Source organism: Euleptes europaea, chromosome 7 (assembly GCF_029931775.1).
Source record: "Euleptes europaea isolate rEulEur1 chromosome 7, rEulEur1.hap1, whole genome shotgun sequence".
In the NCBI taxonomy this organism is placed as follows: Eukaryota; Metazoa; Chordata; class Lepidosauria; order Squamata; family Sphaerodactylidae; genus Euleptes; species Euleptes europaea.
Window position 1 is genome coordinate 9,543,052 of NC_079318.1, and position 27,499 is coordinate 9,570,550.

The following is a 27,499-nucleotide window of genomic DNA, read 5'->3' on the forward strand; positions in this document are numbered from 1 at the left end:
TCTTCTTCCATATATTTAAGAAGTCCAGTACTTATCGCTCACGTATCTCAGGCAGCACTTGAAGGCAAAAGCCTACTTTTATAGAATGCCCAGTTAAAGAATGATGCCCCGCCTCTCTTTATTTTGGTCCTCCTAGCACCAAATACTGTATCGCCGTATGCAATTTGCAAAGAGAGAGGATTTCTTATCTGGTGAATACTTTGGAGCCAGCAAAATTCGTACCTCACTTTCAGATGTTGCTTCCTTGAGTACTACCAGTGGACTTCTGCAACAGTGAATGGAGAGTCAGTATAACACAGAAGCTAGGAAACTGACTTGATAAACCAGAAATTCCTAGTGCAGAATTCAGTTCTTGTCACAAATACACAAAGTGACTTTAGGTAGTAACAGTCTCCAAGCCCCCTCAATAATACAGAGATAATAATGCTGACCTGCCTTATACAGAAAGCTTTAAGGACTACTGAAATAATGTACAAGAAGTGCTTTTTAAATTGTTCCAATTATGCTTCATGATATTCAGATAGAAACATGAATCCCTCTATGCAATGGGTCTGGCAAGAAAGAGAGAGGCAGCAGGAGAGAGAATCTTAACACCTGTCATTTTGCAGCTTTGGATTTGGGTTGTGCAGCATGTGCAGGAGTAGCAGCTGGAGGCTGGGAGAAGGACATGAAATCTGGAGTTTTTTCAGGAGCAGGAGTAGCCATCCCTTCCTTACTTCCCTGACAGCATAATCCTATGCATGGTTGCTTAGAAATATGTCCCACGGGAGGCCTTGAAGCTTCATTGCTGCTTGCAGGATGATATATCCCCAAGTATCTCTAAATAATTCTTGATATACTTTTTTTTCCAAGTTCATTTTATGATACTAATTTTCAGTGCCATTTATATGCTTAAAAGATCACAGGATCCAGCCTGATGTGCCCTGTCACCCAGGGGTGTGTGTGTGTGGGGGGGGGTTACCTTGGGAAAATACAGGAAAGGATCTCTAGTGCCACTTCATCAGTCGTGAAAGCATCCTCAAGGGCTTACTAATGTTTTAAAACAACAACAGCAACAACACTTGTGTCCTAATCACACATCTCCTGTATCTTCTAGTTGAGTCAAATTCTACTCATCTGTATAATAGCTGGATCGTCATTACTAGAATCTTCTAATAAATTGTTAAACTGACACATGGAAAATATTCTGGCTAGTATTTATTTTTTTTGCTCCATGTAGGTCCACGTGAAAGAGACTCCTGGTCTATTGTTTGTTTTTTTTAATGTATTTTTATCATTGTTTTATTTACATTGTAAGCTGCCATGAGTTCCGTGAGGTAGGAAGGTGGCTAATAAACGTTTAAAATACGTAAAAAATAAATGCAATCTATGCAAGGAAACAATTTTTTAAATCTGGAGATTGGAAGTCAATATCTTCTCTAGCTGCAAAATAAAATTCCATGTCATCTGCTTTCTGGGGGATTTTCCAGGTTTATTGGATTCTAAAAGACTGCAGCTTTCCAGATAAACGTATGATTCGGTTCTTGTAGGTTATCCGGGCTGTGTGACCATGGTCTTGGACACTGTCCTTCAGTGTTACTCCTCTGAAGATGCCTGCCACAGCTGCTGGTGAATTGTCAGGAAAGAAAATACCAAGACCACGGTCACACAGCCCGGATAACCTACAAGAACCGATGAACTCTGACCGTGAAACCCTTCGACAAAACGTATGATTATTGTGTAGATTTCTGTAGGCATGTAATTTTTTTCCCCACTTCCACAACATGTTTTGTTGTGTCAATACCATTCCTGGAAATCACTCCTATGCCATTTTATGGTGCTGTAGATTCCTAGAGCCGCTATGAAGCTACATCAATGTAGTGAGAGTAGAACTATGCATTGCAGGTATTTCCTTTTTATATGTAATTTGTTGCCTGCGGCAACACTTTTTCAGTGTTTACTTCTGTGGTTATGGCTACATCTAGCTATGCAGAAGTTACAGATTTTATCATATTGACTGTGACATATTTAGAAGGATACATGGTTATTTGAGCATGTGTGTAAATGTCTCCCAAGTATAAAAACAAAATGAATCCCAGATATAAGCAATGAATTTGTAACAAAGTTCAACATGGGAGTGGGACCCACAGATTTGATGTGGGTCAGTGTTATAGGACCATGTAAGAAATTAACTGGTGTGAATGTTCACAGAATAACCAGTTTCTTTATACTCTATACATATATACCCTCCAAATAGTGCTTCAAATGCTGCTTTCAGGGGCCAAAGCCAAGAAGGAGAGAGATATTTTGTTCTTCTGTGTCTGTTCTTTGAGCTCCTTCTGAACAATCAAGCACTTGGCTGCTAGTGCTGTAAACCCGCCCATGCCATTAATTTTCTTTTTACAAGCTGTCCCAAGTGTAAACTCCATGAGTAAGGAAACTAGCAGTGGCCGTCTTCCAGCGTGCACCTGGTGCAGCCCAGATCTGGAATTTGGTTGTATCAGTTGGCTGCCTGGCTGGCTGCTCTGGATTAAATTTCTAATCAGACTGAAGAAGAAAGATGATTTGCCATGTCTAAGCAGTGCTGTTAGTGCCTCTGCTTGAATGAATTTACTGAATCAAAATTAAACTTCATGCTATCATTTCCCCTTTCATGATGTCTCTGCAAATTGATGATTATGTTTTTTGTGCTTATAAACTGTTGGCCTCTAATGACTTGGGATCATTTACATTGTGCACTGATCTAAAACAAAATACAGTTTGGTTTCATTTCACAGTAGATGATTTTTTAAAAAAAAAAACTCTGCAGTGCCCTCTGCTGCTAATCCTAGAAAATGCAGACCTCATAGTTCACATTCTGAAAAATGGGGCATATAATTTTAAATAATCCTCTTGTTTTTCCAGACTATATGTATGTTTACAGTAGAAAACTTCATAGTACTTTCCCTGGGAGGAGAGATTCTGCCCTTGCAAATCAGGGGACTTAGAAACTATTGAGCATGCCCTCCTGAACTGCAATTTTTATACATTACCCCGTTCGAAGTTTATTGAGCCCCTCTTATCGAGAATATGACCTGACAGGGCAGGAGAAAAGATTGAGATGCTCCTACAAGGGGATAATCCTTCAATCACTCTTCGGGTTGCGAAATTTTGCATGGCAGCAATGAACATTCGATGCCATAGAACAGCCTCTTAGCTCAATTGAGAGATGTGTCCCAGCTGTAATTTTCTTTTTAAGTGTTGTAAGACTCAGAGTAATTCATTATTTTGTAGGAAAATGTAAAATTAAATTGAAGCAGGTTTGTTAAAACTATATTTTGTCAGGCTTGCTTATTTCATTACAAACTAGCACAAAAACATGGCAAGAAATAACCTGACAACATTCAGTTGTTCTATATCTAGTGCTTTGGTCAAATACATGGTGAGAGGGGATAGCTTTTATGGCTTTTGTCTCAGTGACACGTTGTTTGTCCTTTCTCCCTGCCTTTTGCCAGAACATCTCTGTTTTCAGGGGAACAATTCCTAATGCTTTTTGTAAGTACAAACTGAGTATAAGAGAGAGGGGAAAAGGAATGGAAGACCCTAATAGGATACAGCCGAAACATCCAAAGCAGCCTTGCATGATGCAACTGGCACTGGGATGTATTGTTTCCTGCTGCTGGTGTGGCATCCAAGTTCTGGATATTGCTTGAGTATGTTTGATGCTATGTAAATGAGTGAATAGGGTTGTCTGGGTGCAAGTTAGGAATGGGTAGAGTCTGCAAGGCATGCAGTAGTAGTGTGTGTGTTTTTTTAAAGCAGGCCACCTGGCTGCAAGCCCTTTTCTCTTTCAAGGAGGGAAAATGCCTAGACAATCTGCCACTGTGGAGTGAAGGAGGAAAATAGCAGTACGAGGAAAGGAGCCAAGAGCAGCTGTTTCATGGGCCTGGATGCTCCAGGTCTTTCTCCAAGTCATAGTACTTGCTATATAACTTGCCAGGGGTGGGGAGGTAGGTGTAATGTGCCCTATTTTCCAAGACAATAATATAATAGCAATTATTTATTGAATGCATGATGCTAACACTTTATAATATTCAATATATGGCTAATCAACCTTTACTCTAATATGATTTCAATATTCTGCATCTGATTTTAAACTCCAGGTAACAAATAGATAACTTCCAACAACAAAAAATTGTGGCTCTTGCAGAAAAAAGGGCTAAAGGCATAGGAGCCAAAGGCAGAATTACATACCTAGCATAGAATGTAGTATCAAAGCCTTTTTCGAGAAGTAGCTCTGCTCATTTTTTGTGAGGCGACCCGGGAGGAGAGGGGAGGGGAGAGTAAAGGACATTCTTCCACATGTTCTCCTTTGACCCTGTAACTTTAACTCTTTTGTCCTCCATACATATTTTTCTGCATCAGTCACAAGAAGCTTGTTTCAGAGCTTTCAAACTGGAGCTGAGCTAATGCCTTTGTATAAGTATGGCTGGGGCTCAGAGACTGATGCTGGCTACAGTGTGCATTCATAGGAGAAGAAGAGCCGGGGGGGGGGGACTCTTCATTCTCCAGATCCTGGTTTACTGTAGCTAGACAACTCCCATGGAATATCCGAAGTTTGCTTCAATCATTCTGTCCCGCTTTTGTGTTTTAGGCTCTCTCTTCATAAATCAAGTTCTGAAGAAAGCTCTGTAGGTCAGTATACTTCATCTGATTTAGTACTTTTTGCTCTTTTGAAGACCATTGTGAGCAGTGACCTATAGCACTGTTTTCAATCCTCTTGAAATAATTTAATTTGTCTTCCTACTCCAGGGGGGAAAAATTCCTCACAAAATAGTTTTCTTTGTTGATCTGTATATCCTTTCGATCTGTATATCCCTTTTTTAAGTAGCATTTCCTTGGGCATTTTATCTATTGCTAGCTGGACTGATAAAGTTAAGTGGGAGGGGCGTTTACTCTCTGAAGATGTTCTACTGTCCCTGTAAATGGGAGAGACAAACCACCCTGTTCTCTTCCCTCTACCCTTTAAAAAAAATTTCCTCATTGACAGAGTGAGATTCTCTGAGCCCTTCTGATTTTGTTGCTTTATTTTATCTTCATCTTCCACCTTTACTTTAAATATGGGTAACTAGAAAACGTGCACAAATAATTTGAATCTCAAAAGTAAGTAATAGTCTGGCAACACCCCTTACTAAATTAGCTCCCTCACAGAGAAAAAAACTGCAGAAAATGAAATTATATTGTAGATTTTTACTTTGGCTCTAACAGCAACATTAACCCTGGCATTTTTGCCAGCTAAATTCAGAAAAAGAAAAAGAACTAAAAAAAAGCAAAGTGAAGATAAGAAATTGATTGATTCTCCATCTTTTAAACAAGTAAAAATGCTTATGGTTTTTTCCCCTGTGTTTTTCTATAGGTAAAGCAGATTGGAAAAAGAAAAACAGGTATTTCTGGCAAAATTTCCGAAAGAATCAGAAGGGGCTAATGAGGCAGTCTTCAAAAGGTACACCTTTTTAAATGTTGGTCTGCTCATCCTCTAATTCTTTAAGTAGCTTCCTGGATGTTTGCTACTAAACTGCAATAACTTTACATGGGTGGCCTCAATTCCCTGATGGTACTTTTTTGTTCAGTATTATTTCTGCAGTGTTAAAAAGTTGGTGCAGGTGCTGTGGCTTTCTAAATCTTTTCTGGAGCTGAGGAACTATTCAGAACTATTTTATACTAACCTCAGGTTCAGCCGGGGTTGAAGGTAGTGGTCAGAGTGGTTTCACAATTCACAGAGCTGAGTTGTTTTGGTATATAAAAAAATTCAGCTCTGGCTGTTCGTTGTTTATTTCTCAGAGTTCAAATGTAACTTAAGTATGATTAGAATTAAGGTCGTAGACTGAGATCCTATGTGCAGTCATAGTAAAAGGAACCCTGGTGGACTTGATTACAGTCATGATCCATTTAAGAGTACAGGGTTAGCGACAGAATTTTGAAAACAAATATACATCAAATTATGGTACGGATACAATCATTTACCGCTTGACTCTGAGCTGTAAGGACTTGATATCTCTAAGATGCCAGTTTTTGCCTGATGATTTAGGCAATGAGTTGAAAAACCAGATTGTGGCACGGTGCCTGCAGCATGAATTCTGAGTTCTCCAAACAGCTATGTATATATAAACTTTCTCTCCTTCCCTCTGCTTATGTGTATGTGTAATACACACATAGAGAACACAGTAGTACTTGCCAACATCAAGGGACATCAGTGCTGATATTTACTTTTATGACTTCATCTGAATAGTGGCTGTCTTACATTTCAGGTGTCTTCATACTTCATTAAAACTTATTTGGATGATTTGAAATATCTCTAACACTGCTTGGATAATGTTAATTTATGCATTTTCTAACTCTATTGGGATGGTATTATATTACATAAATGTTTAATTTAGTGTTTATGTATAGTTCAGAATGTCAAGAAAAATAAGAATCTTCTCACAACTTCATTCAGTATATCGGAGATTTCCCAACTATTCTGTGACATACTCTGCTTTCTGTTATTGAGTTATCTGGGGGCCGAACTGACCAATTAACTGAAAATCTTACGTTTGGTTAAATTATCTATGTGGATTTTCAGTATTATTTAAATTAATAGGGTTGGATGGTCTGCACATGGGTTATTTACTTAATATACTACTTATTCTCACTATTCAACACAAGTAACAATTTCAAAAGTGAATGGTAGAGGTCCGTTCTCTTATGTAAATAATATGGTGATAACTTGAATAAAGTTTACTGATTCAAGTTGAATAAAGTTTACTGATTTCCAGTTGGGCTGAATAATATGTATACTTTGGAAGAAAATTCCTGAACAACAAGCATTTCTTATACTGGGCACGTTGTATACTCACATCCCCAATAATTATCAAGGTCATGTGTGCTTTATCACTGGCATATTGAACTTTTTCCAATAAATTTAAAAAAATGCATGCTGTACATGTAAAAATATAGTAGGTATATGAATATTTGCTGATATTTAATTTAAATTTATTAAAACCATTATCAAGCCTATAGCAGTAGCTTGCTGCTTTTCTTTGAGTGCAAGCTGAGCAACAATTTGCTATATTAAAATGAAGCAGTTCTTTTATCCTAAGTTCAGGGTTTAGATAAAGTGCCATTTTATGCCATTGCTGTTTGCTATATTATCCTATCAAATATAGATACTTTCTAAGATATGAGAGACTGTAAATACAGCACATCTGTACTAAACATGATGGAAAAAACTACCAGTACACCAGGGTTTAGATAAACATTTCTTTTGCTGTTCTGTCATTTCCTATAATGATTTTGAGGCATAATAAATATATTCTAGGCCATGACTTCTTTCTAAGCTATATTGATCTGAGAATCCAAAATAGGTCACTGGAGACAAATGGGTTTATCATTGTTCCTGTCTTCAAATAAAAATATTGGCATATCCCTCAAAATATAAATTAATGTTAACCTAGATAACTTGACTAACTTGGAAACCAAGATCAGAACACAGGGGATCATGATTCACCGGTACGCTTGATCTTACTTTTCCTTTGTGAAAATATGCATTCTTCCATTTTTTTGATCTCCCTTCAGGAGAAGATGTTGGTTACGTGGCCAGTGAGATCACAATGAGTGATGAGGAGCGGATCCAGCTAATGATGATGGTGAAGGAGAAGATGATCACTATTGAGGAAGCACTTGCAAGGGTGTGTGGAAATATTTTATCTCTTTACCATTATGTGAATGAATTGCCATAATTACTGTGAGCAAAACAACATGGGGGATTCTGGTTGATCATTTCTTGCCTTTGGGGTCTAAGAAGAAATAAGGTTAGAAAAGATATAACTTCCTGAACTTGTTTTGAGAGGGAAACTAGAATGTGCCCAAGCACATAGCTCTGAAGTGAGGCAGGGTTGTGATTAGTCATTGTCAAGTTTCACTGTTCCAGTGTTCTTTTACTGATCAACTGAATGGTACCCATGTACATGCACACATGTGTATATCAGATAGATGGATATGGATATATATGTAAATTGCATCGTAGCTTGTGAGTATGTGTGTGTAAAGTGCCTTCAAGTCGCAGCCAACTTATGGCGACCACTTTTGGGATTTTCATGGCACGAGACTAACAGAGGTGGTTTGCCAGTGCCTTCCTCAGCACAGCAACCCTGGTATTCCTTGGTGTTCTCCCATCCAAATACTAACCAGGGCTGACCCTGCTTAGCTTCTGAGATCTGACGTGATCAGGCTAGCCTGGGCCATCCAGGTCAGGGCTGCATCGTAGCTTAATTAAGCATAAACACTCAGCAACCCTGCTGATAAAATTTCTGTCAACCCTGCAGTAATGCCTTGAAGCTAAAATTTCAATTCACACTTACCTTTCTCTCCATTAACTTCAAGAGGGTTGATTTCCCCCCCTTCATTTGCACATTTGCACATAAGCACTCCTTGGGAAATATAAACATTCGTTTCTTTCTAGATGTAGGAAACTGAGGCTGCAGCCCTAAGTATACTGTCCTTGGAGTAAGATCCATTGAATAAAGCAGGACATAATTTTGTGTAGACCCTCTTAGGATTGTTCCTTGAATTGTTTCTCTCTCCCCTCCCCCTTTTCATATCTATGTCTGTTCTCCTTTCAAACTTTCTGGGAAGTGGGAAGAAAGTACTGTCACAATAAGGGTGCAGAATATAAACAGAGTGAAATCTATAGTTCTGGTAGATCACTTTATTTTTACAATAATTTTCTGTGGTAAAAGATGCAGATTTTGAAACAAAATTTGGATGATATAAAATGTATTGGTTAATATCTGTTACTTTAATTTCAGCTTAAGGAATATGAAGCACAACATCGGCAGTCAGGCAGCACGGACTCTTCTGACTGGCCTGATGGTCCTTACCCAGCTTTTGATGGTTCTTCCAATTGTAATGTAAGTAATCTGCCCTGCAATTCTACCAGATAATGATGCGGACGTGTAAGAGCACATGCATATGGCTTTCAAAGGCTAAACCAGATATATTTGAAGTGCTGAAGAAGGTTAACCCAGTGAACAGGGTCGTTTTTCCTAATTTGAAGTGGGAAAGCCTTTTCCACCCAACTCCACATATGATGTTTATTTGGTAAAAATTTGAACTCTCCTCATTTGGGCATCAGTAGCCGTCAGATACAGTATTAGTGTTCTTTTTGTCCACAGCTCAGTACACGCTGCTTTCTTAAATCCCTCTTCTCCTAAATGGATTATATCCTTCCTTCCAAAGCAACTGTTTTTCACCCAGAAGGAATGATTGCTGCTTTTGGTGCAGGTGCTCCTAGATAACTGGTAGGTATTTTATAGTGACAAATTTTATTACCATAATCAGTCCTTTAGGATGTGATTGCCATGAGTGCAAACAATTAGTGCATTTTGGTTTCCAGTCTTCTGTAAATCCACTGGGTATTTCTGCTCTCATGCACAGAGGTTAGTATTGTAGACACAACCACATGTCAGCTTTTGAGCATTTGTGAGGTGAAACTGGAAACTGGATCATGCACGCAGTGGGAACCACATTTGTCAATATCTGCAATACCTTAAAACAGATTTAGACAAATTCATGAAGTTTAGGTCTATCAACAGTTATTAGCCATGATAGCTAAGTATGCCGCTGAATACTGATGGCTAAGTAAAGGCAGAGTGGGGCTGGGGGAGGGGGAAGCAAGCCAAGCCCTGCTAGTTTGCTTTCTGGAAACAGGATACAGGACAAGGTGTATCATTGGTCCAATTCAGCCTGCCACTTCTGTGGCTGCTATGGAGCATATGAACACTGCCTGAATCTAACTCTGCTCATAGTAGCTTTTTCCAGTGTTCATTACCAAATATTTACCTCTTCCAATCACAGTAATAGTTTTTATGACTTGAATATGTTAATTGCTGTCCTGTGACTAGTTGCCATTTTTGTTTGTTAGTCTTATAGCATGCGGTGTCTTAAGGACTTGAGATAGGTATCTGAGCACTTATTGTTATACCTAAAGAAGCTTCCTATTCCTGGCTTCGAAACCAGGAAAGTTTTTTAAAAAACCTTTTCTTTACTTAGGAAAGGCTTGCAAGTTTGGGTGAGTAGCTAGGAGAAGAGAATTTGGAAGTTGGTACAGCTGTTGAAAACAATAAACCATGGTTCAGATATAACACCAAACCATGGTTTGTTTCTCTGTGAACAAACTCTGTAGTCAAATGCTCCCTCACCACCCCCACCCATGTTTGGTGTCAAGTAATGGCCTACTTTAGTGCAAACCATGGTAAACATTTGCAGTCACCTTCCAAACCAAGATTGCCAACCAGGATCAAATAATAGTTTATAAGTTTGGTTTAAATTGGGGCCAGTTTTCTGGTTCAGCAAACTGTATTCATCCTGTTGCGCACACAAAAGTTCACCAAATAATGGATCGGTGTTCTGTCTGAACCTCTGGGGGTGGTGCACATAGGTTACATTCTGCAACTGTCTAAATTGATACTATTATCTCAAATCATGTCATGCTTGATGCATGTTTCTTATTTGAAATGTCACAAATTGCATTCATCCCAACTGTTTTAAATAATGCTTTTTGTTAGAATATGATTTTTAAAAGATAGCTGGTAACATTTACTGGTAGAGGTGAGGGACAACTAGTTTCTCATGGCTCTGTGTACATTAATAACATGCAGACAAAAGAGAAAAGTTGCCATCCACTGAGCAGAATTTAAAGTATACAGTGAATATTGTGTGTTTGCACGCATTCTTTTTTTAAGAAGAAAAAAACAGATTTGCATACATATAGCTGAGCATCCCATTTTTTAAAAAGACTGCTGCCAGTTGACATGTGTCATGCTGAAAGGATTTAATTTATATTGATCTTGCTCCTTCCCCTGAACCTCCTGTCATTTACACTTTTTTCTATTGGCAAATTGAGACGTTCGATCCTTCACTGAGCTGAAGTACAAAAACAATTAGCAAAGGACAAGGTGTGATGTCCTCTGTGTCTGTAGAAAGGCTGCCCTCTGTTGTCACAGTGCTGTTAATTCTAGGCTTGGTTTAGAGAATCCCATTTATTCTTTTTTAAGTATGCTAAATCAGCAGCTGTGTTGGGTTTATGCCAGATGTATGCCCATTAACATTTAATCTTCTCATTGTTGTATGTCCATTTCATACTTTAGTAAGTATGCATTATTATTAATGTCTTTACAATTCTGGTCATGTCCATCCCTTCTGAGATGAAGCTGATTTTCCTGTACCAGCCTTGGATGTTTGCTTCTCTCCCCATGCCTGACACACATACACTTTTGTAGTACATCTGAATTCTTTTGGGTAGTTAGGATGAGGGGCTGTTCTTGTTAACCCTCTTCAGAGGATTTCTCTGCTGAAAACCGTTGTCACTGGAGAATGAAGTCCTTGCCATATATTTCTCAATGTTTGCCTCCTACCTCATATGCCATATTTAGAACCCTTCAGTGCCACCTTGTATGGTTTTGGTAATAACTTGGAAAAAAAAATTCTTCCCAGTAAAGCGCAGTTGCTCTGACAGCTTCTATCCCCCCCTAAGAGTTCTAACTGAAAAACAGATTCCCCCAGAGAAAGAGAGATTTTTAGACTTCCGTGAGGTGAGACATCAAGAGGGTTCATGTTTGAAAGTATTCTCAACATCAGCAGTGCTCACTTATGTTAAAGCACTGAGCCTGTCCTCTCTGCAGGGAGCAAACGCAAGATTGGAAGTGGGGTGCTTTGGAAGGGACTTGCCAAGCACTTTCAGGATAATGTGCATCAATAATTATTTGGTGGGATTCTAGATTCCCATTGTTGTTTTTGTTATTTTTAATATTTGGACCAACCAAATACTACTAAATCCATCTCTAGTTAAGTTTTGTTACATGGCCTAGGATATTATGAGCCACTGTGGTTCAATGGGGTTGTACATTACTATGAACCATGTATTAGAGGTATTATCTATTGATTTTCAAGTACTCCTAAATCACTACAAAAGAAAGAAAAAAGTAATAATGTCCATTCTTATCCCCCTTACCACCAGGGTTTTTTTTATATAGTATTGATTCATTCTCTCTCCTTTAGAAAATTAACAGGATTAGTGTGTCCATTCTTCTTCCCCACTTTAAGGAGACATTATACATGCTTCTTTTGTTTATAGGAATATGGAAACAGAAGCTTATAATCTGTTCCATTCCATTGCTGTTTGACAGAAAATATTGTGCCTGGGCTTGTATATGTGTGATTAAAAGGTTGTATGTACCTACATGTCCATGTGCTTGAGAGTTTGTATGCGTCGTCATATATCTGCATAAATGTTACTGAGCACCTCTGTATACCTATGTGGAAGCCTGCAACTTTGGGGTGGTGGGATATGCAGCTCACTGTCTAGCTTTTACCTTTGGCAATACAGTTCAAAGTGTTTCCTCACCTTCATGCTAGGTTATGGTCTGAAATTCAAACCCAGGTGTGCTTCAATTGTTATCCACCAGGAATTGCACCTACCTGTGCAAAGGGCATGTTTGATACCATGCCAAAAGTCTGTCAGGTGGCGATGGAAGAAGAGATGCTTGCCAACCGAATTGGAAACTACTAGATGTTCAAATTACATTTGTGCAATGCCAGCCCTAATTGTTCGCCAGATAAGAGGCTATTGGACAGAATAGTGAGGCTTCATTAATGTGTCCTTCATTCTGTCTTAACACATTGCCTTATACTTCCTTCTTTGTTCCCGAAGTGTGACAGCTGCCTAATTCCTTATTTTATATTCAGTGGCAATATGATACTTAACAAGTTTCTTTCGTGGAATATGCTATTCTCACTGTGAACAACTCTTGAGATTAATAAAGTAAGAGTGGGGTGAAAGCCATCTAAATAAGTGTTTTCCTATTTATGTAGCACTCACAGTGTGATATTTTTGGGAAATGAAGTACAGTTTGTATGTATAAAAGTAATTAATTCTCAATCTTTCATTAGGGAATTCATGGCAGGGTGTGTGTGTGTGTGCACAAAACTGTTTTCTATTATTATACCATTTATGTTCAACTTTTCAATAAAAGCCTCCATTTAAAACAATATGAATTTTTTATTAAAATATCCATTCTATCAGAACAACACAAATGGAAACCCACAAGGATTTTCAGAGGAGGAATAATCACTCCCCCCCCCCGCACTGGCTCTGTTTCTCCATGTGCTGATTACCTGATGTTGTTTGTTCCATCTTCCCCATTCTCTGTCTGCTCTATCTGCCTCTGTTCCCTCTTCCCACCTCCATATTACCCTTTGCTCTATTTCTTTCTCCCCTTCCAGGGTGGTGTAGTGGTTAAGAGCGGCAGACTCTAATCTGGAGAACCAAGTTTGATTCCCCCACTTCTACACATGAAGCCTGTTGGGTGAACTTGGGCTAGTCACAGTCTCAGAACTCTCTCAGCCACACCTTCCTCACAAGGTGTTATGGGGATGGGGAGGGAAGGCGATTGTAAGCCACTTTGAGACTCCTTAAAGGTAGAGAAAAAGTGGGGTATAAAAACCAACTCTTCTTATTCCTGTTGCTTCCTCCATTTCCTTACCTTCAGCTCTTCTTTCTCAAAGATCAGAGATCTGATGGAATTGAGCTAGCCTGGGCCATCCAGGTCAGGGCAATCCATACATACATATGTGAATATATGTCTTTGTTTATTTTTAAATATAATTTTGAATATATTTTCATAACACAGGAAATGATACATTTATATAATAATAGTATATGTATACATTTTACGTACTAAAAAGTGAGATACAATGTGTTTTCTTGTAGTGGGATGCATCACTTCTTCCCATTAAATCTCATGCAATTCTTTTGTAATAACAGAAAAGTCTATGAACAGTTAACCTTTAAAACACACCACAACAATTATTTCAGTATTGAGGCAGACCTCATGGGAAGAAAATGAAATTACTTTTTTCCGTCTTGTATATATGGCAGGAACGTTCTATACTAATTTCAATAGGCACTTGATCACTTGTTAATCTATAATATGCTTCTCACTTAATGCTCAACACTGGAGCATTTTTATGTTTTCTCCATAATTAATACCGCATCCAAAAGTCTTGTCCAGTTTGTATTTACTCTTTTGCTAAGTGTTTAACAGATTTGTTTACCTTGTAAAACATGTTTAAATGTGGTGGATGTAGTTTTCTGTGAATAGTAAAACATGCCCCCAATTATCACGTCCCCTCCTTCACATCCTGTTGTGATCTGAACTCTATTAAAACTTATTTTATCTGTCTGGGCCCAGAAAACTGTATTTCAAGTGAAGGTCTCCAGTTTCTTTTGGACACCAGGACAAAGTTTTTACAATTGAACACCATTGTTTTAATAGATGCATATGTGACTGGAATTTTATTGTTGTTATCTTCTCTGAGTCTGCCTTCGGCCAGGTAGGGCGGGTTAGAAATTTTTAAAATAATAATAGTAATAATAATTGTATTTCAGTTGGCCTTTGTGAAAAATTGTTTCTAGTCTATCTAGCTAAAGATTTTTATCCTGACCTTTCTTCAAGGTTTCATGGCTTTCCTTCACACTTTCTCCTCACAACAACCCTGTGAGATAGTCGGAGCAGAAAGAAACTGACTAGCTAAGGTCAGCCACCAAGTTTCATGGTAGATATGGTAGAGTGAGGGTTTGGATATGGGTCTCCCAAATCCGAATCCAAAGCTCTAACCACAACACCAGACTGGAGGTAATAAATAACATTAGAAAATGTTTTCCATTGAATGGGTCCACTAGTCCAGAGAGAGCTTTTGATTACTTATTACCCTATATAACCTTAGGATTTTTCAAACTACATGTCAAAATATACCAAACTATGGTTTGATTAAATTCCAATGTACTAAGATGTCTGAATGCAGGATGCGCAACAAACTGACTTGTTGGTGGGAGTTAAACTGAGAACTAAATATTATTTGTATCTGATTTATTAACTGTGGTTTGTATGAAGTGTTGCTTGTTGTGATGTCATGCAGAAATTCCATCCCCTCGCAGCCTCCTGCATACAGAGAAGAGAGCATAGATTAACAGAAAAACTTGCTGCTGCATTGTGCTTTCAAAATAGTCCCTCCCTTCCTTCCTTCATATACCACTACACCCCATGCTAGTAAAAACTCATGAAGCAGGATTGTGCCTCTGGGAAAATTTTAAAGGTGGTAAAAAGGCAAGAAAGAATGAGGGCAAAGCTGTAAAAGATGTATTTTTTTCCCAGTAATAATAGCTGCCTCGCTGAAACTCTGTAAAATGTATTTTTTTCAGTAATAATAGCTGCCTCGCTGAAACTCTGTAAAATTATTATTATTACGATTACTACTACTACTACTATTATTATTATTAAATATTATTATTAGGCATCTGATATTATTATTAATAATAATAATTATAAGAAGAAGATGTCAAGGAGGTCCGGCCTGCCCTCCAGCAAACCGGTTCCTCCTTGGGTCAAAAGTTGCCAAATGTTTCCCTAAGGAAACCCAAACTTCCCACTGGGCTTCAGGATTCCCCCTAAAGCACAATGTAGGTAGATTCTACCACCGTGTCGAGGAGACTCGGTCTGCTCTCCGGCAGGCCGGTTCCTCTTTAGTTCAAAGTCACTAAATGTTTCCCTAAGGAAACCCAAATCCCTTACTGAGCCCCAGGATTCCCCCTTTGAGCGCAGTACAGGTATATCGCCACCAGCTCTCAATTCCAAAAGGCTGGCTTTCCCAGGGATGAGCTGAGAGCTACTCTTCCCCAGCCAGTTTCCCAAAAGTCAAAACAAGCAAAAACCGTCCCTGCAGAGTACAGCTTCTGCCAGGGGAGGCTTATTGCCACAAAACACTAGGGTAGGTGGTTTCTCACACACACACACACTCAGGCACTTGGATTTAGCCCTGAGACCCAAAAAAAGGTTTCTCAGACTTCAAAATAAAGTCTATAAGTTTATTTAATAAAATGTGCTCGTTACAGAAAGGAAATTGTTTGTGAGGCAGATAGCATAAAAAACAAGAAATCTTAGCAATCTCTAACTTCACAGTAGTTCTTTAAGTTTCAGGCAAAATAGGCAAAGTTTCCAAGAGAGTAACAAATGCAAGGTTTTAGTTGATTTATAGTTACCAAGAACCAGGTTTTGGTCCTAACACGCAGAGCGTCAGTCCTTCCTGGTTGCCAAAAGATGATGATCGCTTGGAGACATGACCAGCATGTCTCCCTCCCAAGCTTCATGATTTTGATTAGAACAGAGTTCATATTTATCTCTCCCATCTCATTGGGTGATGGCCATTCCGCCCAATGAGATGTTGGGGACGCAATAAACTTCTAAGATATTTGGCATGACACCTCTAGGCCTTTTGAAGTTACAGATGTATTTGCATCTCTGCAGCAATACAAAACATCTGGGCTCCTTCAAGCTTTTGAGATGTCAGGCTTCTAACAGGATTGTCACCAAGAGAACAGATAGCTGATTTACAATAGGAAGGCTTTGAAATGGAGGTGCTTTGAAGTGGAGGTGGCAATGCCTCCGGTCTCCACACCTTTCCCCCCAAAGTGAAGTGGCTTCCCATGGGAAATGGAAATGGTTTCCCACAGGAATGGTTTGTGAGAGAGAGCTGGTCATCAGCTCCTAGTCTGATATCAAGACATTGAAGACATAGAAGGCCGCAGCCTGAACCAAAGTTTGGTGATCAGAAGAAGAGCAAGGTTGCTTTTCTTTACAGAAGAACAACAACAACCCACCCTCATTCCCTGCCGAGGCTGAGCTCAGGGCTGCTACCAACAAGTATCAATATGACAAATACAATAAATCCATTAATACATAATTAATGGCTAGGCAGAAAAGGATGAGTGGAGAGTGACAAACAGTCCTTAGCCCAGAAGAGAGGAGGAGGAAGCTGGCTAGTCACAGGCTTCTTCCTCCTCCCCTCCCATTTATTCCAGTTGACCAACAGAGAGCAGGTTACATAGGTAGTGAGGTTTGCCAGAATACTAGCAATGCATGGGAAATCTGAATATCATTTTCTTGGATGTGGGGAAGGAGGAGAGCAGTAGATTAACTGGCATTTACAAATAAATGTCTGTTATGTACAGCTTGCAAACCAACCAGGGTTTTATATGTCAATGTTTTACAATGCCACCCTAAGCACAGGTACACCTTTCTAAACCTATTGACTTCAATGGACATAGAGGGTGTAACTCTGCTTAAGATGGCACTGCTAGTGAACTTCTTTGCTTTAAGGGGGGAAAGTTCAAAATCTTCCCACAGTTCATCTAGCACTTATATGGGTATAGACCAATGGTCCCCAGCTTTTTTGAACCTGCAGGGACCTTTGAAATTTTGAGATGGGATGGTGAGCACCACCCCGAAATGGCTTCCACAGGAGGTGGAGACAAACTTAAAATGGCTGTCTTAGAAGGAGTATCCAATACACAATACCTCCCTCCTCATTTTGCAAAAGAATCACAGAAGGGGGATAAAAAGAAATAATGGAAAACCTGAGGGGAGGGGAGCAAGAGAAGGGGGGAAACAGAAGGAAAGCCTGAAGGGGAAATGGAACCACGAGCCTAGGTGCTTACCAGTCATCATGATCTTTCTGTGACTGTAGCTGCTGTTTAAACCATGGAAAATCCTTTCAGTTGAATGAGAGAAGTCAATAAGAAGAGTTGGGTTTTATACCCCGCATTTCTCTACCTTAAGGAGACTCAAAGCGACTTACAATCGCCTCCCCCCCACAAACAGATACCTTGTGAGGTTGATGGGGCTGAGAAAGTCCTGAGAGAACTGTGACTTGCCTAAGGTCACCCACCATGCTGCATGTGGAGGAGTGGGGGATCAGACCTCAGTCTCCAGATTAGTGTCTTCTGCTCATGTGGTGGAGCGGGGAATCAAACCCAGTTCTCCAGATTACAGTCCACTGCTCTTAACCACTACACCACTAACAAGCCGTGCCTTACAAAGGCCCTGCCCTCTTTCTGAAAAGCTCGGTATGCATTGGGGAAGTACTGGGCAGCATCTTCAGGAACCCTGGCATAGACCATAGTCAGCTGGGTTTATAGATACATTGAAGTGCACTATCACTAGTTTCTGATCTAAGCTAAAGATCATAAGGCCTTGTCTGCCTCATCTTCCTCTTGCCTTGAATTTGTTACATAGAGACTTGACTGATTCCCAGGTGAGACCATGTGTTCATAAGGGAACACATGGTTTGAATGCAAGGGGTGCTGTGTACAATGTCTGGCAATTCTAATTAAAGACTCTCAAGTAGTAGGCATTGGAAAAGATTTTTCTTGTCTCTGGAGAGCCTTTGCCAGGCTTGGTATATAATACTATACTTGGTGTATAAGGCAGCTTCGTTTGTCCAAGGAACAGAAGCTGAACAACACCAGCATAATATCAGGTAGATGGCATAAATGCCAAACAGCCTGTGGTAGGGTTGCCAACCTCCAGGTGGGGCCTGGAGATCTCCCAGAATTACAACTGAACTCTAGATTACAGTAGTCAAAAAGGGCAAGAGTCCAGTAGCACCTTAAAGACTAACAAAAATATTTTCTGGTAGAAAATATTTTTGTTAGTCTTTAAGGTGCTACTGGACTCTTGCCCTTTTTGACTACTGCAAATAGACTAACACGGCTACCCACTGTGAATTATCTAGATTACAGAGCACAGTTCCCCTGGAGCAAAAGCTGCTTTGGAGGGTGAGCTCTGTGGCGTTATAACTGCTGAGGTCCCTCCCCTCCCCAGGCTCTGCCCCCACAGGTTTTTTTCAACCTAGAGATTGCAGCCCTCGCCTATACGCCAAGCTCTGCTTGTTGAAGAACAGTTACCTGCTTGTGAATATTTTCCTGTCTGCTTGTATTGTTCCAGCTTGGTAAACAGAGTTTATAAAGGGATAGGAAGTAGGTAGACTCTTAAATTTGTTCTCCTAAACTGGTCGTCAGCCTATTTCTTGGGACCACAGAAGGGTCTTGGGTTAACGCCTGCTATGTGACCTGAATTGCTCCAGTTAGCCCAGTCTTGTCAGATCTTAGAAGCTGAGTAGGGTTGGCCCTGGTCAGGAATACTGGGATCACTATGCAGAGGCAGGCAATGGCAAACCACCTCTGAATGCCTTTAGCCTTGAAAACCCTATGGCAGTGATGGCAAACCTTTTAGAGACCAAGTGCCCAAACTGCAACCCAAAACCCAAAGTGCCAACACGGCAATTTAACCTGAATACTGAGGTTTCCTCCCAGCTCGGCAAGGGGGAGCCCGCGGGGAGTCCAGGGAAGGGGGGGCGGCTTTGAAGGGCTCCGCGATCCCTTCAGAGCCCCCGCCGCCCCCCGCGTGTGCCCACAGAGAGGGCTCGGTGTGCCGGACTTGGCACACGTGCCATAGGTTCGCCAACACGGCCCTATGGAGTCGCCATAAGTCAGCTGTGACTTGACAGGAAAAAAATGTCACAGGTGCCTATAGAGCCACCATTTTTGGCTGCCTTTTGAAGGTACCTGCTGCTAGTATGAATGCATGCACACCCAGAGTGGCACATCTTCTACCTCTCTTGTCATGTACTTCATTTGAACTCCCTACCTCGGTTTGTATGCCCATTGAAAGCAGCAACAGGACAGCAAGGCAAGGTCACTGACTGGTAGAGGTGTTTGGTTTGTTCCTCACTACAGAATGCATTCTGGTACTTGGCTCTCATTGGTCATTTCTGCATGGGTACTTGGACACATATTCGCCCCCTGTCTGTCTCAGTTGTTCCTTGGAGTTCTGCATGAGTTTTACATCCACTAGAGATGACCTCGCTGCCAGCCCTTGCAATGTCCAGGTCTTCCCATTCCTCTGTTAACCCGACTCTTCTTTCTCCCCTGAGCTCAGCCTGGCTGAAATCTCCATGCAGAAGGCAAAGCACTGGACAGAGAAGCTGAGTTTCTCTCACAGCCAATCACAAAGAAGTGTGTAAAGAGGGGGGATTCAAATGTTTCAAGCTTCCTGGGAGCTCTTTTTGAGCAAAAGAAAGGCTTTTTAAACCCGAAGCTTGGTTTCTCCCCACCCCCTTCTTTCAGATTGCTCCGTTTTTTGTTCTCAAAATGCTTTTTATGTGGCAATTGGGTTTGGGGGGGGATTCTCTCACAGGGAGCACTGCGAAGTAAACCAATTACAAAGCAGCATTTAAAGGGGCAGGACTTGATTTGAGCTTGGAGACTGCTGGTGCAGAGATTCCTAACAGGAAAGTTTGGGTCCAGCCAGCAATGAACCTCAGGTAAAACTCCTATGCATAAATGACCTTAGTCTGCTGTGGCAGTTCTTCCAAAATGCATTTAGTGATTACTTGCTATGAACGGAGCTAAAAATGTGATCTGGTGAAGAGATGTATTTCTTAGTGCTTCTTCTCTTTGCCATTGTGGTGACATTGGTGTTTGATGGCTTTCTTGCCCTTCCCCCCCCCCATTTTTTCTTTCACTGAAATCCCATTGGCAGTAATTAAGAAACTGGGGGTCAATAACAGATCAGTTAGCCTCTGTCAGTGAAACTAGGAATTGTTTCCCATGTACAACACTCTCTTTTTTCCCTTGTGGGGAACAGATTTGCTTAGCGCTCATGACTCTTGCCTTTCTTGCAAGTTATGCAGTTAGAGAGGAACTGGGGGTGAAGGGGGAGATAATTGTGTGAGCACAGCAGCCAATTGATACTTTGATCCCCCCACCCCATACATACATACCAAGTAGCGGAAATTAGAGCCAGTCATACATCTGGTAATGCAACTCCTGAAAACAAGCATTTTTTCTGCAAGGGGTAGAATCCCAGTATAGTTCTGAAGGAGAAGAACTTTAAATCTAAAACTTAAAGAGTTACAAAGCTGAGGAAGGGAACTTGCTGCACTCAAGGGAGGATTATTCAGAACAGAGTGCTAGGCCTACTAAATGCCAGAACGGGTAAGTCATCATGCATGTGGCACAGTGTTCAGAGGAGAGGAGGAGGGAAGGGAAAACTCCTGAAGGTTGTATTGACTTTGTCACAGCATGCTGGGTTGTTCTAATTCTTTTTAACCATTCTCATGTTTTATAGATTCTTTTCTGTATTATTCTACCCCTGAAATCCCCCCCCCCCGAATTAGGGCTTTTGCAAAAGATCATAGAATCACAGAGTTGGAAGGGACCACCAGGGTCATCAAGTCCAACCCCCTGCACAATGCAGGAAATTCACAACTACCTCTCCCCCACACCTAGTGACCAGAAGATGGCCAAGATGCCCTCCCTCTCATCATCTGCCTAAGGTCACAGAATCAGCATTGCTGACAGATGGCCATCTAACCTCTTCTTAAAAACCTCCAGGGAAGGAGAGCTTACCACCTCCCGAGGAAGCCTGTTCCACTGAGGAACCGCTCTGACTGTTAGAAAATTCTTCCTAATGTCTAGACGGAAACTCTTTTGATTTAATTTCAACCCGTTGGTTCTGGTCTGTCAAGATCATCCTGCATCTTTTCTCTGTCTTCTACCATATTTGCTACCTCTCCTAATTTAGTATCATCTGCAAATTTAATAAGCATCCCCTCTATTCCTTCATCCAGATCATTTATAAAGATGTTGAACAACACAGGACCCAGCACAGATCCCTGAGGAACTCCACTAGTTACTTCTTTTCAAGTGGATGAGGAACCATTAACTAGCACTCTTTGGGTACGATCTGTCAACCAGTTGCAGATCCACCTAACAATAATAGGATCTAAACCACATTTTCCCAATTTGTCAACTAGAATACTATGTGGAACCTTATCAAAAGCCTTACTGAAATCTAGATAAACTATGTCTACTGCATTCCCCTGATCCAGCAAGGTAGTAACTTTCTCAAAAAAGGAGATAAGATTAGTCTGACATGACTTATTCTTGAGAAACCCGTGCTGGCTCTTAGTGATCAGATCCATCCTTTCTAAATGCTCAAGGACTGACTGTTTGATGATTTGTTCGAACACTTTTCCTGGTATAGAAGTCAAGTTGATGGGTCGATAGTTACCCGGATCCTCCTTTTTCCCCTTATCCATATGGTTATGGCTAAGTGGAGCAAAGTATACAGTGTATAGTTTTTTCTTCACTGGAACAGTTATATGACAATTGCTTTTACATAAGGACTGACCTAATGTGGCTAACAGCGCATTCCTGAGATGCGCTGGCGGCCTGCACCAAAGGCCTTTGGAGGCCGGCGAAGGACTACACCGGCACAAGGGCCCACAGCGCCGGCGTCCGGGCAGCGCACGCTGGCATTTGTGACCCTGGCGCTGGCATGCAGGGCCAGACTCCAGACGCTGCAGCGCCAGGCCCAGACGTTGACGGAGCCTGCTGCTGGCAAAGGCCGCGTCGTCGTCCCGGGAGTCATTCCCAGGGCATCACTACGCCGGCTAGGGACGTTGAACCGAATCAAGCTCAGCATTGGGGAGGTAGTTGCTATATTAAATGTGAATTCACCTGACTTGTACCTAATGGGTATATCTTACATAGGCAAGAAAAAACAAAGCAAAAAACCCAACTAAAGAAAATAAGAATAAGAAATCCAAGTGGATCTTCCTTTTTTGCTTTCATAAACCTGAATTCCTTTAGTTTGTAAATGCTGTTCTCTGCTATTGAGCATTAGTGGGAATAAGCTTTTGAGGCAGTTCAGGGAATGATGGGGGTTAGAGCAAGAAGAGAAAACTGTACCAACTTTTTGAGAGGATGTATTGGGAACGGGCAATTCTGACAGTCCCATTTTTGGGTTTGTTTGGGTTTTTTGGAAGCACAAGCTAAAGACTGCCAAAGCAGCAGTAACAGCTGGGGTTTAGTTTTCTGAGGAAAGGTTGTTCCAGTTTACTGTAAAGTAGTTGTTGTTATCTGCAGATGCTGTTGATTTTTTTGCCTCTTCCCCTGAGATCCCTCCTGCAGTTGTGTAACAGAATGACCCAAACTGGCCCAGTTTCCCCCCAGTATTAGAACATTGCCAATGTGTCAGATGTGCCCTTGTTCCAATAAAAGCTGAGAAAGAGACCTCGCCTTATGACATTTGCCAAAAAGTGGACTCCGCTGGTCTAACTGTATTTCACTTTCGCCAGAATGGTATGCTGTGTCTTTAAAACAAGTATAATTTTCTGAACTGGCTTGGTCAATTTGTTATGGTTTAAAACTGTGGAGCCAGCTGTCTGCAATCTGATGTAATGTTGCCATGGAAACTAGAAAGGAAACACTTAAGCATTCACTACAAAATTTCTGCATCCAGAGTTAGCCAAAATAATTAAGACTTTAGCCATTAGTGGCTTTGGGGAGAGAGAGAGAGAGAGAGAGAATGCCATCATGGGTGAGATTCAAAGTGTTCCAGTTACAGGGGTTCAAATCTATGTTTTATTCCTTTGAATATCCAATAAGGTCTCTTCATAGAACTACTTTAGAGACAGATATTTATGCATGGTGGAGATTTCAGATTTTTGGCGCTGAACTGTTAGCTATGATGAAATATATTGCAATAGGTTAGCCATGTGCTTTGCAACAGATTAGTGGGCTTCTCTTGATAAGCTGTCTTCTTTCTAAAAACATGGACGAATTGCTATTGTATATCCTCAAAAATCACTGGATGCACTGGAAGAATAGAGGGAGACTGTATTTTTACCGGTGTTGATAGAATCCAATTGTTCTATGTGTATATGAAACGTCTCCAGAGTAATAAGGGGTTGAATCCATAGTACCATAAATAATATGAATGGGACTTGTCAGCCTTCTGTCTCCTGCCATTCTCTGAGCCCACCCTCATCTCCCATCTGTTCCTGGGAATTGGGGCCCTCATGAACAGCATGGGGGTTTCCAGTGGGAATCGGGCAATTGGCAAAAATCACCCCTACAAACAACAGGCTGTTCTGCTAGCATACAAGGATGATTGCACCACCAGAAGAGCACCTTTGGGTTTCACCTATAATGTATAATTTTGAGCGACTGCTTTAAAAGTATGGTCAGGTTTGTAAATAAACCAGACTGGGGATGGCCAAAGTATCAGTCCTGTCTTGGCCCATATAATTAGCTCAAGGCTTATGTGTTTTGTGAAAGTCATTATTAAGTAAGGTCTCTTTTGTCAGGCTTAAAACAGGACCAGAAAATAATGGTACATTCCAATATGGATACTCAGTTGACCTGAAGTTCACGGACAGGAAGTTTCTTTTGAGATTTCTGAGCTGGATGTTGGGAATGTGATAAATTCGTCAGGGCTATACATAAAGGCAAAGTGAGGGATACAGTCTTTGCAGATTTCCAGCTGGAATGCTCCTTGGAATGTATTGTGTACAGTGGCCGTTCTGTATTGTAAAAGCAAAGAGAGACCCACTCTTTCTTCCTCCCCTCCCCCTTTTCCACACTCACACACAGATTCTAAACAGGGTGAAACAGAGGAAATGGTATATTGAGCATTGGATCCAGCTTGAAAATAGGAGCACTGATTTGCTTTACAAGGAATGGATTGTTTCAGCTCTGTGGTGTCGCTGCTGCTAGAGAGGGTGGATTTTTTTGGTCTCTGTAATGTTTGATACTTGAGGGAAAACAGCTGGAACTGAGCATACTGCATCAGATGTGAGACAGAATGGGATGTTGGGGAATATGGACTATACTGCCTGCAAAGGTCAGAGTTTTCCTTTGGTCAGTTCTAGAGGAATGCTGTGTCTGCATTAGCTCCAGTCTTGAGAATCTTCAGTATGACGAGCTCTGAAGCAGGGAAGGAGAAGATGTTTCCGTGGCTCTTTGTAGGTCATAAAACAATCTGGAGAAGATGAGATCTCTCATTTCCTTTCCTTTCCCTTCCTCCCCCCCTTCATTTTTGCTGCTGCTGTTTTTGATTTACTTAGAAGTCTGGAAAAAAGTACTCAATGATAGAGTTTCAGTTCAGTGTTGAGGAGCTGTTTATAACCAGTTTTTTTAAACCTTAAGTTCCTGCAGGCCAGACAAGACCAGTGCCTGACCCAAACCACAGGAGCTTAACTAGCAAGGCTAAAAGAGTCCTGCCTGAAATGTACTCAGAGACAACGTGGAAATAGTTATTATGACACAATGTGTGGAGAGGAGGACCAGGGCTGGAGTGCATTTTGGTGCCTGATTGTGCTAATTTGGTAGTAAAAATGGTATGTCTTGCTCTTTTTAAAGTAGTTGCTAATTTGTCTTTCTGTTTCTTTCTTTCTCTGTCCCTACTTTGAAAATAACAGTCTTAAGTTACAGAGTGTGTGTTGACCACCGCATACAGTAAGCCTGAAGAAAGTGCCTGAGATGTGGAACAATTCCTTTATTAAAAATTCCTTTTGTGTCTTTGCTAGTCAAGAGAGCAATCGGATGATGAATCAGAAGAATCCGTGAAGTTTAAGAGACTGCATAAGTTGGTCAACTCAACTCGCAGGGTCAGGAAGAAACTAATAAGAGTAGAAGAAATTAAAAAGCCCAGCACTGAAGGTAAGAACCTAGCGAATCATGCTAGAGGGTGGGGTAGGTACATAAGAGAGGGTGGGGTAGGTACTGTATTTCTCTGTTAAAATGTGCATGGGAAAATGGTTAAAGGGGCAAGCGGGGGAAATCCTGGATAGAGAATAATGAAAACTGTGTCTGGTTGCCATCGTATTTGATCCAGTGTTCTATGTTAAAGCTAAAGGGTTAAGAGTTGTTCTGTGTGTGGAAGATATGCTGATCACACACAGAGACCCTCTAGCTATGCCTCCTGCGTTGTATCTTCATCTGTTCTGGAAGGTCTTCCCACCATCATGAGTAGCTTTTCGGGGAGGGACAAGATACTGAAGTGGGAAGGAGGACCAGGAATCCCCATTCAATGAGCAGAATATTGCTTGTGGCTGCTTGAATTCAAACCAGGGAGTTTTTATATTTTACAAAGAGCGGCGGAATCTCTCTGGTGTGTATATTTTTATTGCTGAATTGATTAGCACACTTGGTTCTGTATCAAGGTGCCTGTTTTATCAACTGATCAGTGATAAGTGTTGCAGTTCTCTTTAGCTTCAAGTACTGATTTGAAATCAGAGATTCGTGTTCCCTCTGATTATGCCAAGGTGATCTTAATTTTCAAGACCATCTCTCAGTGATTATGGTACAGAGTATAAGCTCAAGGGATTTGGGGGGGCATAGTATTTGGCAGACACAGAAGACAGCATCACGCTTTCTGGTAAACCCAAAGAAATTGCTGTAATACACTGTTGAGGGTTAACTGCTGCTTCATATCACTAGAGTTTATTTCATGAAGATTCAGAAAGGATCCAGCCACAGAGTGATTGAATGCTGTGCTGGTAGGGGGAGGAGTATAAGGCAAAATGCAAGGGAGGGGGCTCAATTTATAGGTTGGAGGCCAGTGGATTTCTCATGGGATGCTGAAACATCTGTCTGACTAGAGAACCACTCCCTTCAAACTCTGCAAAATAGCCTTGTGCTAGGGAATAGTGTGTGTCAGGAAATTCATGTGGTTTACTTGGGTGGAAGTGAGAGAACATCACTGTTGCTTCCGCGTCAGTGTAATTTAACCTTGCGCAGCAAAATGCACTGGAAGTGAGATTTTACTCCCTTTGGCCTGTTACAGATTATATTTTGTTAACCCGTTCCACCCCCCAAAAGAGAAAAAATTTTTGTAGCTCTTTGTATACAGAGAGAACGAGAGAGAGAACATTTGCATCAGAACTGTATCAACAGTGTGTGTCGTCTCTCTCCCCCCCCGCCCCCCCCCAATAGACTATACCCACTGGACACCGAAGGCACTTTAAGAACAGGAGAAATAATTAATCCTTCTGTCAACATAATAATTAATCATTCTGTCAACATAATATTCCATGTGATCATTGTAGCACTGGAATGGCCCTGCCTGATCACAGTCTTGTAAGACACTTGAGCTATCCTTTCCTTTTATCCCTTAGAAGCTCCTTGATCAATTGATCTTGAGCAGCATATATCTAGTGTTGGAGGGATATAAGGACTGAAACAAATCTTGCCACTGACAATGTAGCCTTGGGGTCCCTATCACTTAGTAAAAAAGGCATTATGTCAGTCACAGAGGCATTGGATTTGTATATTAAAAGGGGGGAAATATAGTGCGATCGAAGTTCCTCGTAAAAGCGGCATTCCAAAAGGGCATGGGCTAATGAGTCAATAGAGCCAGAAGAGCAAGGGCAGATCCTGTCTGAGTATGGTATATTCAGAATTCTGCCCTGCATTACCATAGAAGGGTTAGGATTCAACACTTGAGCTATCACAAGATTCAAAGTTTGGGCAACAGGTTGGTGCCAGAAATCTGACATGTCTTTAAGGACGGTAGAAATGCATGAAGAATCCTATCAGGCTTCCAGGCTGTTGTCACTAAAGGATAGGGACATTGCAGGCAGTCCCACTTACTATTTTTATATGTGCCTATAGATTCTTTCCTTTTTTAAAAAGTGGGAGTGTCTTTGATTTCAGTGGAACTTCCTTCTGATTAATCATATAGAGAATTAGGCTATGTGTTGTCTTACACTGCAATCTCAAACCTTCTAAGCCCATTGATTTCAATGGACTTTAAAGGGT

At 40.9% G+C, this 27,499-nt stretch overlaps 1 protein-coding gene across 4 annotated transcripts in view; it reads left to right on the forward strand.

The window, feature by feature from the left end:
- The window catches only part of SASH1 (SAM and SH3 domain containing 1), a 183,812-nt gene that overhangs the window by 112,279 nt on the left and 44,034 nt on the right, over positions 1-27,499 (forward strand). For all 4 annotated transcript variants that reach the window (XM_056853052.1, XM_056853053.1, XM_056853054.1 and 1 more), the window contains 5 exons: positions 4,613-4,653; positions 5,375-5,461; positions 7,573-7,685; positions 8,805-8,906; positions 25,267-25,399. In XM_056853052.1, coding sequence (XP_056709030.1) covers positions 4,613-4,653; positions 5,375-5,461; positions 7,573-7,685; positions 8,805-8,906; positions 25,267-25,399 — 476 coding nt within the window. The remainder of the gene's footprint in view (positions 1-4,612; positions 4,654-5,374; positions 5,462-7,572; positions 7,686-8,804; positions 8,907-25,266; positions 25,400-27,499) is intronic.